At 42.9% G+C, this 13,025-nt stretch overlaps 1 protein-coding gene across 10 annotated transcripts in view; it reads left to right on the top strand.

Annotated features, from left to right (window-relative positions):
- PDE10A (phosphodiesterase 10A) overlaps nucleotides 1-13,025 on the top strand; it is a 385,571-nt gene that overhangs the window by 315,684 nt on the left and 56,862 nt on the right. For all 10 annotated transcript variants that reach the window (XR_008316105.1, XM_053295826.1, XM_053295814.1 and 7 more), the window contains 2 exons: nucleotides 7,901-8,021; nucleotides 12,694-12,743. Coding sequence is in view for 9 of the 10 variants with exons in the window: in XM_053295826.1 (XP_053151801.1) it covers nucleotides 7,901-8,021; nucleotides 12,694-12,743 (171 nt within the window). In the remaining variant the exon portion in view is untranslated. The remainder of the gene's footprint in view (nucleotides 1-7,900; nucleotides 8,022-12,693; nucleotides 12,744-13,025) is intronic.

Genomic DNA, 13,025 nt, shown 5'->3' with positions numbered 1-13,025 from the left:
TTCCTCTTACTTCGGCCTACCCCCACTTTCCTTTTTTTGGTGATTTTGGTGTGCTCAGAAACCTAACCCCCGATTTTCCATAGAGTTAATATTTCTTTATTCACAGTTTTTGTTTTCGCGATTGTAGGCAAGAATGGAATCCCCATGAAAAACAAGGGCCTCCTGTTTTTCTAAATTGTATCTTCCCATAGTCACTTAAGTCCAGCTGTGTTAATACAAAGTTGTTGGTTTTTTTTTAACTTCTAAACTTCTCCAGTGATTGTTTCTTTTAAACAAGTCAAGGGTATAATCCTATGTGCACTTACTCGATAAAACCTACTGAATCCAACCCAGTGGAACTTACTAAATATACATAGGATTAGGCTGTAGTCCTTCTATCTCACCTAAAAAGTATGAACAGAAAAAGTATAGTTTTTACTTTTAAAAAATTATTGTTTTCCTATGATTCTGCCTTACTCCATAGTAATTACTCATCAATTTCAGATCCTTTATTCTGTGATGGTTCATTGTGTCCTCCTCCACCCAGCCTAGAGGCAACCAAGGAACTGAGAAGTCAGCTCAGCCAAAAAGAGAGACTCCTCTATTTTTAAAAACAATAAACAAGCAAACAAATATTTATTTAACTGTAATGTTTAAAAGTTTACTTTGGTAAACCACTGCCACCTAATGGTCCAGTTGCACATGAAGCTAATCTCATTATTAGCCCTAGTGTGTAGGGCTATGCATGTACTTTTGGACCCTTCAGAATTCTGATCTTAGATTCAGTATCAGATTTCCTTCCAAAAATCCGATTTCCCCCCTCTCCCTATAGATATCCATGGCATAATATCTTTGTCAGCCTTTAAAAGAGCCCTTAAGACACTTCTTAAAGCCTGGCTTTTAGTAATCAATGTAAATGTTTTAAATTGTTTTACTCATGGTTGTTTTAATAGTTTATTTTATTGTGATTGTTGTATTTATGGTTTGTGAACCATTTAGAGCCTTTGGAGTCAGACAGTATATAAATTCAATAAATAAAATAAAATAAAATAAAATATTTATACCAGAAAAAGCAAGCACACTCAGGCAGGCTAATGACATAACTAATGCCACATGCATTTTGGCCCTACAGAAGTTTAAGATAGCTTGACCTGATTGCAGGGTGATTGCTAATTGGTGTGACTAATTGCAATTTCTACTTAGCCAGGTGGGTTGTTTTTTTTGCAGGGGGTGGGAACACAACCTTTGGTGGGCTCACTGTTATTGCATACAGTACATGTAACAAATTAACATAGCCAGCTTCTTCCTTTGTATAGTCGGAAACCGTCAAGCCTTGCTGAAATCAAAAACTCTTGAGTATGTTCTTGGTTGTGTTTCGGAAAGTGGGGTTGATGTAAAGAAAGTGGGTGTTGGGTTTTTATTACATTTGTCCTTTTTTAGAAATGGTTTTGCATTGGTTTTTACATATAGAGCTTTTTCTCACAATTGAGTGAGAGGGCTTGAGGGCAGAGGGGAAGGCAGCAGAAGCTCACCTTCTCTGGAGACAATCCACATGGAATTGCCACATGTCAGCTCTCCAACATGTAACTTCTTGACTGCCTAGTCTCTGAGGCTATTCCCATGATCAGGTGAAATCGGGCTAGGGGAGCCTAGCCCGATTTTGCCTGACCGCCCGGTGGCCTCCAAGCGGTTAACCCACTAAACTACCCCTGCCCTAAAACCAGGTTTGCAGAGCAAGTGCTCTCCCCACAAACCTCATCCAGGCTCTTTTCACCAATCATGAGGCTCTTCTCACCAATTCACCATGCCAGACCACAAGTATAAGTAACAAAACCTCTGTCTCTTTAGGATACCTGTAAGAGCACTCAATTGAATACCAGTACATAACTGCAATAAAGTACTGCCATCTGTTGAGGGCAGGAGTTCTCAGTTGCTTTACTGTTATTTCTCTCTAAGGGCACATGTATACTACAAATGTTTACTTTTTATGGCTTCACCAAGAAAGTCTAGGAATTGTAGTTTTTAGAGGTGTTGAGAACTCAGTTAGTGATTCTTGACCCTCTTACAGAACTGGATAGTGTTCAAAACAATTGAAGCTGAAGTTTTTTGTTTGTTTGTTTGTTATAAATGAACCCTAGGGAATGAGAAAATATGTTTGCATGTTTTATGCAAATATTTGCATATTTTAAGACAGTACATATGTATTTGCGAGCGACAAATTGGACATTTAGCTTTGCTTGTTCACAGACCTTTAAACTTTTTTTAAAAAATGATTTGGGATCAGTTGCATTCAGGGGCTTTCATGAAGCAGTAGGGAAAAAAGGGAGAAGAAGATGAAATTAATAGCTCTATCAGTTTTCTGTTTACAGAGTCCTGCATGCCGATTGTAGACACTCTGGGTTGTATCAGGGCATGTTTTCCTTGCTCCGGGGGTGAGCTTCTTGCTCTGGAGCAAGGAGTTCTTCCCCTAGAGGAATACTTCTCCCCACTCCAGCAATAAGAATCCTTAGGAATATCTACAGTTGGTTTGGGTAACTTTTCTCCAAAGCAAGGAGACCTTCCTCCAGAGCAAGCTGAATTTTGTGCTGCTGAAAATAGATAGGAAGCACTTCGTACTGATAAGCTGTCCTCCCCTGTGCCCATTGGCAGGAAAACTGGGTGACCGGTCTTGTTTGGTTAGTATGGGCAGGGGGATGTAAGGGCCTCTCTCTAGGGGATGACTGAGCAAGAGAAAATGAATGTGGCAAAATGTTTGCAATGCCTTGCTGATTCCTTGCTGATTCCAAGTTTGGTTACAGAGTTGAGCTTGAATAGTAGATGGTACAAGGGATACCTGATTACATGGCAAACACAAATGCTTAAGGTGTCATTTTCCTGCTTCTCGGCACTATTATATATGACAATACCCTTGTTGAGAACAAGTTTGTGGCTTTATCTGAACATTTATGCTAACCACAGAGACGGGGGGGGGGGCAGGGAAAGTGCTTGGCCAGAGAGAAGTGCAGCAGGCATGGAGCAGGGACGTTCCTGGGTGGGGGTTGCCCTCTATTATTTCAGTTCCATAAACAGCACTAAACACCAGTTATGGTGGCGCCTGCATTTGGACGTAATGCTGCCACCTTCAAATCTCAGATTGCAGCAGCGAAACTCACATAAACCGAAGGTTCAGATTGGAGTTTGGCGAGGGAAACCACAGCCGAATTCAGAAAACACAAAACGAGTTAAATGGGTTGGAGGTTGAAATTCCATTACATCCCGATTCATGATACTGTGCTTTCAAGCTGAAAGTGACCTGTGGTTTGCCTCCTCAAACTCCCAATTTGAACCTTAGGTTTGCAGTAAGGTTCTCCACCAAGACCAGAGATTTGGCTGCCAAAGAGTTACGTCTGATCCTGGACGCTGCTATAACTGTGGTTTTGTGCCAATTTAGAAACCACAGTCATAGAGACGGTGGTGCGGACCCACCTAGGACTGTGCCTGCTCCAAGGCTGCAGCACTTCCCACTGGCCACCTCTCAGAGCACCAGCCCCACCCCTCCTGTCACCTGTCCAGCTATGGAGTTGCCCAGAAACAAGGATGCTGCCATGTCCCATCCCAAGCTTGTCAGCCTGTCACATAGGGGCACATAGGGGCATTCCCTCTTCCCACACTCTTCCTTGCTCCCCCTACCTGGTAAGCAGGAGGGAAAGGAATTGACAGGGAGAGTGTGAGTCTGTTGAGCCTTTTGGATCTCTCGGCAGTTTTCCGTATCATCAAGATGGTATCCTTCTGGGGCGCCTTAAGGGGTTGAAAGTGGGAGGCATGGCTCTTCAGTGGTTCTGCTCAGGTGGCAACTGGCTCGGTTGCTAGCAACTCAAGACTGGGCCTGTTCTAGAGCTGCCCCAGGGCTCTAGAACATGCTTCCTAATGCAATTAGAGTTTCCCCTTTCCATTTCTCTGAATGTTTTAAATAAGGACCTTAAAAGATACCTGTATAGTCAAGCTTTTGGTTTATAGTTTTAAATCTTCGGTTTTAGAGTCTTATTGTATTTTAAATTGTTCTAATTGTATTAATGTTTTAATTGGTTTTATATTGTGAACCTTCCAGGGACTTTTTTGTATGGGGTGGTAGACAAAATAAAGGGGATGGGATGACAAGATGGGCACTAAGTGCTTTGCTCCCTGAGAATGAAGCAACAATTATGTATGTCCACAAGCACAAACATTCCAGGTGGCAAGATAAGCAGGGCACCCCATCACAGTACCAGGAAGGGAACAAATGTCGGGGCAGGGGGAGAGAACCCGGGGTTAGGGTTAAAAGGCAGCTCTGACCAGGGATTCTTGAGCATCCAAGTTCTATTTTTTCCACATAAAGCTTGGGGAAGGGGCCCCCAACACATTCCCTTTGGGGGTTCCTGGTCCCTAGTCTTACTCATGAGAAGGGCCGGGCAGCAGGATCGGCATTGCCATTACTGAGAAGAGAGACTCTTCCTCTGTGATAATGATGATGCCAACCCAGGGCAGATTGTGCTCGTGCAAGAGTGCCAGGCCTTGGGGACACCCCCTCACAACTCACGAGAAGAACCGTCATAGGGGAGAGAGTTGCTGAGTAGAGTTGCTAATAATGTGTGTTCACAAAACAACTCCTTGTTCCATAGACAGCTCTCTGACGAGAGTGTCAGGCCTTTGGGGCTCTAAATTAAACCAGGTTGCTCTATGGAAGAAAGCTACTGGAATGGGTAGCCCAGCGATTGCTCTCCCTGTCTTGGCGACTGCTTCCAAGTAGCTCTCAAAGCATGCCCCTGCCAACCCATCCACCCATTGGGCAGGTTTACCCTTGCTTGTGCCCCCCCAAAGCAACCATGCTCTCCTGGAGTCCCTGTTCTCCTGGGCTCACCTCTCCCATAATTCCCTGTGCTGGCAGATCTATATATGTCACAACGTCAGACTGAGCCTGGGAATTTTGAATGGGGTTAAAGATCCATCCATGCACCTGGTGTTCCCCCCACCCACGCACATGGCCAGGCTCTGACACATGGAACATCAACATCTCCTTTGGGTACATGCAAGGCTCCACAGTGAAGGGTGGGGGGTTGCCGCTCTTCTGTTCCATTTTTTTTTTACCATGGAGGGTGGGGACCCCACAAAAGTATCATTCACCATGGAGAGTTGGAGGCCCCACACAAGCAGAGCCCTCTTTGTTGGGCTAGCTCAACTCATGAGTATGCCGTACGATGGGAGACCTAGGGCTTAAACTCCACAGTTCTCCACAGTAAACTGCCCCTGTCATGAGATGGACTATCCACTGGCAACAAATTGCCAGCAGAGCAGGAGTGTCTGCATGGGGTTCTTTGACTGAGTGATCCCTCGCAACAGCATCCTAGGTAAGGATGGGACAGACACCCCTCCCACCCAGCATCCTTTACCCTCCCTTATATACATATCTCCTCGTAGGAAGACTCTATGTTCCTTTCTTGAGTAACAGAGAAATAGTGCCCCCCAGACCTCCCCCCAAAATCATACTTGTGCAGGATTATTTTCACGCAGGGCTCTTAGGAGGGTGGTGGTGCCATCACTGTCTGAAGACGCATTGGCATGGCATGGCATGACATTTAAACGGATTTAAATGCCCTTTCCATGCCAAGAGCAGGCGGATCACTCTGGAAATGCAAAATCACCTTTGGCATGCCCCCTTCAAGATTGTGTCCAATCGTGGCCCCTCCACTGACAAGATGATGCTTTGCCCAGTCTGGTCATGGTGCTTGTTGGGACTGGCCTTGGCAGCTGAGGAGCAGGGAGGGGCTCCTTTCCCATGGACCTGGAGGTTGATGGACTGCAGTTGGACAAATGTCTGTGGTGCAATTTAAGGTTTAAAATTGAAACCGACGGTTTGCCAACCTCCAGTTTTGTGTTACGTCTGAATTTGGCCTAAAGGTTGCTTTTGCCGCGAAACCAAAGTTTCGCACATTTGGACATACACGAATTCCAAACTCTGCCCTGTTCAACTCCAGTTTGGTGCTATGTGTGAATGCGGCTAGTATATATTTGCAGTGTTCAGATAGCCACTACTAAGATATGGGATGTATTACAATAAATTGTATTATATGATGTTGCATATTATGGTGATGTTTCATACGGCAGGGAAGCTTCACTTTTAAAATTTTGGCTACAATATTCCACCTGGAAAATATAGATAAACCCCTACTAGCTGGCCAAAGGGACACCTTTTAAAGTGGTGTTTCTCTTTATATTTAGCAGGGAAGAGCATCTGACCCTATTTGGTGCGGGTGATAGTGAGACCTTTGGCAACAGAGGACCATCTCATTCTCATTCTTACTCATATTCATATTCTTATTCTTTTTCTATGTAAACCATGTTAAGAACTTCTTCATTTTAAAGTTGTATATAAATAACAATATAATTTGCCTTTCCATTGCCAAGAGAAACTTTATTCTTGAATGCCTCAAAATATGCTCAGAACCTCTCTGAGATTGCTAGTTTTTGTTACGTAGTTCCTGAGATTTAAGGGCAGAGCCTGTCTCCACTGGCCCTTTTCTTTACATCAAACTGAGTGGAGGTTGCAGAGAATTTGCAGGAGTGTTGCTGGAGTGAGTCTATCTACACGATGTTTGAATTTCCATTCCAACCCACCACTGGACTCTCCTCTACATGACATCTGTGCAGCCTGTCATGGTTGTCTTGGGAAGCTTTGCAAAGGACCAGAATTTTGAACACTAAAGCAAAACAACAGTTAAACAATTTGTAAAAACATTTTTTTAAAGGGCAGGTGGAAAGAACAAACACAGAATAGCATTTTAACAAATATTCTAATTCAATATAGATATAAAACAGTACAAATCAGGGTACCATTTCCAAGTTACAAGAAATGTATACTTCTTAATGTTATGAATGTCTCTCTTTTTCTCCACTGTACAAGACTATGCAGTTTTACTTAGCAAAACTTCCTAAAGTCGTATTATTCATAAATGTAGTACAGTTCCACTTTTGTTGCCAGTCATTAATATAAATATCAGGGATTAGGGGTGTGCACGGAACCGCCAAACTGCGGTCAGGCACTGGGGCGGGAGGGAGGGTTTACGTACCCCTCCCGCAGCTTTCCCGCTCTGGCGCCCGTAATTTTAGTAGTAATTGGGGTGGCAGGATACCTCCCTGCCGCCCCTTCCCCACTTTCACTATGAAAAACTCCCAGGAGTCCTCTGCGCGCACGCACAATGTGCACGCACTTCATATCTCTGTGACGTGCACACGCGCGCAGAGGACTCCAGGGAGCTTTTCATAGCGAAAGTGGGGAAGGGGCGGCAGGGAGGTATCCTGTCGCCCCAATTACTACTAAAATGAACAGTCAAAATGAATATAAGAAATGAAAGTTTATAATGAATCCTCATAGGGATTCATTGAGGAAAAGTTATTATACACCAAAGAATCCAAACACTTGAAAAATAGTGACCACACATTTTGTTCCATAACTCCACTTCAACAATGGTTAGAGCTTAGCTTTCTTTTTTAAATGAAAGCTGGAAATCTGGGAAAATTAATAGGATGAATCCGAATCTCGAATCTGTTTGAATCTGGCATGATTTAATTTGTACCCGAATCTAGCCAATGGACCACAGGGGTGATTTGTTCTGCCTCCAAATCACCCAAATCAGCTAGATTTGGGTACAAATTGATTTATAACCGAATCAATTCACACATCCCTAATAAATATTAAATAAAGGTGGAAGGACTCCCTAGAAAGCTTTTTAGTTTGACAGTTTGTGTTTTTCATACTTATCTTCCTTTTTCTTTGTCTTCTCCTCTTGCTTTCTCTGTTGATTATTCAGCTTAATTAATAACTTCTCCTAAACACAAATACAAATAAATTTTAAAGTAATTTGAATAGGAATTTGTGAGTTCTGAAATGTGTGTTTGTTTTCAATAGTACCAGAATACTGATATGCAAGGAGTGGTATATGAACTGAACAGCTATATAGAGCAGCGGTTGGATATAGGAGGCAACAACCATTTGCTTCTGTATGAACTGAGTAGTATCATTCGAATGGGTAAGAAATATTTTGAGTGTCCTTGTATTAAAATGCATTGGTTTTTTAAACATTATTTGAAGCATTATTATTAAGTAAGGTATAGATCCTATCCCCAAACAGAATCAGTGCAAGAAAGCTCTTGTACTACAGGGATTTGTTGGAGGCCAAATATCCATTCATGTATAATTTCATTGTAGGATAAGGGCCGATATTAATGCAAACTACTCAGGGTGTACTGTTTCTAGTACTTCTTTCTAAGTCAGCCTAGAAAAGCCAAAAACAGCATTCATCACAGACTAAAGTGAAATGTGTATTGCATTTTCTCCACTGTAAATTGAAATTTGGATTTATGTTTTTCTTTGTGACGTAGGGTTTTTTTAAAGATAAAAGAAAAATGTTGTGTGTGTATTAATTATCTTAATGAAAGCCGTAATTGATAGCCAGGTTTTAATTTATAATGTTTTTCTCCATCTGCACTGATATCAGTTGATGACTGTTTTATGTTTCTCCTTATCTTCTATTTGAGGCTCTTTTCAATAAACAGTGGTTGTTAGGTTCTGTTGTCAAGGAGCTTGAAATGGTTTTTGTATTTATAAATGCTACCTGGATAATGAATTAAATATGCCTTGGGGTGTGCACGAACAGTTCATGCCGAACTGGCTCGCCTGAAAGCGGGGCTGGTTCAGAGTTTCAATCACAGACCGAACTGGACCAGGCCCAGTTCAGGTGAACTGGTTCAGCATGGTAAGGAGCACTTGGGCGGAGGCAGCGAGATAGGTAAAAAGCTGCTCACCTGCTCAACACAGCTACCAGCACTGCCACTCAACCTCCCTGGCATGGCCCCAACAAGTGACCTCTCCTCTCCTTTACCAAGCTGCCAGCTCAGCTGCAGCTAGGTTCTGGCCTCCGCGCATGCATGGAGGCCCTTTCCATGGGGTCTGCACATGTGCAGAGGCCATTTGCGTGGTCAGGTCATTTGTGTGGCCATGCAAATGGCATCTGCGCATGTGTGAACCCCACACAAATGGCCCCCATGCATGTGTGGAGACCAGAGCCACCGCTGAGCCAGCAACTTGGTAAAGGGGGGAATGCATTTGTTGGGGCTAAGCCAGGGAGTGCGAGTGGTGGTGAGCAGTAGTTCTGGCAGCTGCCCCAGCTGGGTAAGCAGCTTTCTACCTCTCTCACCACCCTTCTCACGCAGCTGCCCCTTACCTTTCGAAGGACCCCCACCCCTTGCACTTGTAAAAGGGAATCCTCACCAGATTCCCTTTTACAAGTATATTGGCCATTCAAACCAGTTTGATCAAATGGACCAGACTGCCTGGTTGGTTTGACCAAAATGGTTAGGAAAATGTGGTTTGGTTTGAATTGATTCAAATTCGAACCAAACCACATTCTTTGGTTTGTGCGCACCCAACACTTGTCAACACTTCATTATTGGTAATATTAATGAAGCAGCAAGAACATGTCTATAAATATATAATATAAATGCATAATAATAATAATAATAATAATAATAATAATAATAAATAAACCTCCACAGGTTTGGTTCTTAAGGTTTGTACCACATTTGTCATTGACTGCAGAACTTTGCTGCAGAATTATAAGTAAGTCTGATGTTTACAAAGCAATGGGGAAGTTTGCACCAATCCTAGACTTCTTGATATCATTTTATTCCCTAATGTCATTACTTAGGGTATTGTTATCTAGCATATTCATAATTTAAACACTCACCAAAAATTTAATATGAGATTTGATATAGAGCGGTATATAAATGTGACAAATAAATAAATAATCATTCAGAGTCAAAATTCATGGAGAAAACTTGCATTTAAATGTGCAGTTTTGCAAAATACATCCTCAATATTCATGCACTAGAAGGAAAAAAGGTTTGCTTGGTGTAGGTCATGTCTTGTGCCAGGCAGAATAGACAAAACCAGCAGGGAGAAAGGTAAGAATAGACTAATTCCACCAGTAAATGTAACTATCATACCCCAATAGATCATCTCATATTTTCTTTCTCTACTTCATTAACTTTTAGTGAGAACACTTGTTCTTTGTGTAATTTGAACCCTTCAGACTCTTATCTCTGGTGATGACCAAACCAATTAACAGGTGTTTTTTTTTTTTTTTTTAAATGTGTTTTTAAGTATAGTCACTTCTGACTAGGGATGTGCAAAACATTTCAGATACAAAACATTTTGTACCCAAAACATCCCGTTTTGGGTGTTTTGTAGACAAAACAAAACACCCATTTTCCAGATCTAAAAGTTCTGATACAAAACAAAATATCCCTGTTTCAGCTACAAAACATTTTGTTGTTTAGAACCCCCATTTTGTGACGATCTCTGTCAGGCTCCATTTTGTGTTTGACATCTCTTTGAATTTCTCGCCCTTCCAGGCTTCCGATCTGTGACCTAAATCATGAGCTGACCTGCTGACGATTCCCTTCTTATTCTCCATTGGCTCTTTTGTCTCTTGCCACTTCTTTACTGACCCCACCTTGGCCAGGGGAAGGGTCGAAGAAGGGGCAAGGGTGGGGGGAGTTCAAGGAGGGGTTTTCAGTTCATTCAACAAGTTAGTTACTCATTCACCATTCTGACTTTCTGTCTGATTGAAAAGAGAGGGAGAGAGAGGGAGAGAGAGAGAGAGAGAACTAGTTTGCAGCATTGCATGCCTCAAGTTGCCATGATGCCATGCCATTGCCTAAGCCTGCCTTTTTGCCAGCCTGAGCCCAGGGTGGTAGTGCCCCAATGGGTGCCTGCCAGGCTGCCACCACCCAGATTCCAAAGGAATTGGGCAAAGGGCTTATTATTTGTGATTTGTTGAAGTTTATGCGTCTTTAAGATTTCCCCCCATAGAGAATAATGGAGGTTTCAGCAGCCACATAATTCCACTTGGCGGGCACCAGGGTTTCCCAGAGCGAGTGGTGGTGTTGTGCACATAGGGTGCCAACCTCCCCCGTGGGCTGCTAACCCATGAGGTGCTGCGTTCTGTTGTTTCTGTGGCGTTCTGAGTGTAGATTCTTTGGTAGCAAATGAGATTCTCAATGACAAGCCATTAATACACTCTCATAGGCTGCCAGAGAATCTACACTCAGAACACCACAGAGACAACAGAACCCAGCACCAAATAGGTTAGCAACCCATAGGTGTGGTTGGTACCCTATGTGCACTACACCACCACTTGCTCTGGGCCACCCCAGTGCTCCCCAAGTGGAGTTATGGGGCTGCTGAAACCTCTATTATTCCCTATGAGGAAAAATCTTAAAGAAGTGTACATTTTAACAAATCATAAATAACCAAACCTTTGCCCAATTCCTTTGTAATCAGGGTGGTGGCAGCCTGGCAGGCACCCATTGGGGCACTACCTCCCAACCCACTCTTCTGCCCTTGAATCCATTCCCAGGCTGACATGCAGTAGCCATAGCAGGCTGGGCTCAGGCTGGCAACAAGGCAGGCATAGGCAATGGCATGGCATCATGGCAACTTGAGGCATGCAATGCTACAAACTAGTTCTCTCTCTCTCTCTCTCCAATGAGGCAGAAAGGCAGAATGGTGACTACTAACTTGCTGAATGAATTGAAAACCCCTCCTTGAACTCGCCCCACTTCTGATCGGAAGGCTGGAAGGGTGGGGAATTCAAAGATATGTCAAACACAAAATGGAGACTGGCTCAGAGATCATCACAAAATGGAGGTCCGAAACAACAAAACGTTTTGTAGCTGAACCAGGGACGTTTTGTTTTGTATACAAAACTTTTGGATCTGGAAAATGGGTGTTTTGTTTTTTCTACAAAACACCCGAATCAGGCTGTTTTGGGTACAAAACGTTTTGTATCCGAAACATTTCGCACATTCCTAATTCTTATTCTGTAACACAGCCCCTGAAACAAAAGTCATTCTCAACCAAATTCAGCCGGAGTGGGCGAAGGCAAGATTGAGCTAACCCCACACCCTGACACATGGCTCGTTCACCCCAGAGCAGCACAGGTTTCTGGAGGATTGGAAAATGCAGCCTGGCCTCCAGATATCCCTAAATAATAAGAAATCATTGAGGGGTTTCACCTCAAGCTGGGGTGCTCTATGTGCCCAGCTCTGGCTTGCAGCCCAAGCACACACACAACTCCACCCCTGGGTAAAAGGGTGTGTTTGTGCCCTTTTACCCAGGTTAAAAGTTGGCTGAAAATCCTGGGCTACCTGGGAGGGCAGTGCTGGGATTGGCTGCCGGGATCAGCTAGCAAATCAAATAGCAAAAAACTATTATCTGTCTCACTATTTTCTCCTTCCAGTCATGTTTTTTTTGGGCCCAACCCCCCCCCCCCCCAGTTCTGTTGAACCAGTTATTTGATCACTGAAAGAAACAAAATCACTGTTCGAATTCATGTCAATTACAGACAGACAAATTACATCAAAATGCCCTCATTTTTCCTCTAGGAGTTTAAAGACAGAATATTTTAATACGTTTTCTGTACAATTCCATTAAATGTGATTACAGTTATGCAAAATGTTAATGGATAAATTTTGCAACATCGTATATATTACACTCTTTCTAGAGACTAGAATATGAGATTAATATTGAAAGTAGATATTTATGTATTTGTGCCAATTGAGAGATAACTCATACTGTCAACAAAAGAACTTGTATGTGCTTATTCATCTGAGAAGTTTTGTTTATTTTTGCTTTGGCAGCTACAAAAGCTGATGGATTTGCATTGTATTTCCTGGGTGACTGTAATAATGTAAGTATACATTTGGAGTGGCACATTTTATGTAAAGAAAGCTCTTTTCACAACTCAGTATGTAATATATTGCACAAAATTGAGAAAAGGATAATTATTAATAGGGATTTGCATGACCCTCAGTTTGTGCAGAGGTTCGAATTCGAACCAGTTGATGGTTCGGCAAACCCAACCATGAACCAGTTCATGGACGGCACTGGGAAGGGGCTGCTGAGCGGCACCTTTAAAAGTGAATACAGCAGGTCCTCACTTGTGTGACCTCCACTCCATGCAACTTCTGGT

This window comes from Hemicordylus capensis, chromosome 1 (assembly GCF_027244095.1).
Source record: "Hemicordylus capensis ecotype Gifberg chromosome 1, rHemCap1.1.pri, whole genome shotgun sequence".
NCBI lineage: Eukaryota > Metazoa > Chordata > Lepidosauria > Squamata > Cordylidae > Hemicordylus > Hemicordylus capensis.
This window is presented reverse-complemented; position numbering and strand designations above follow the sequence as displayed.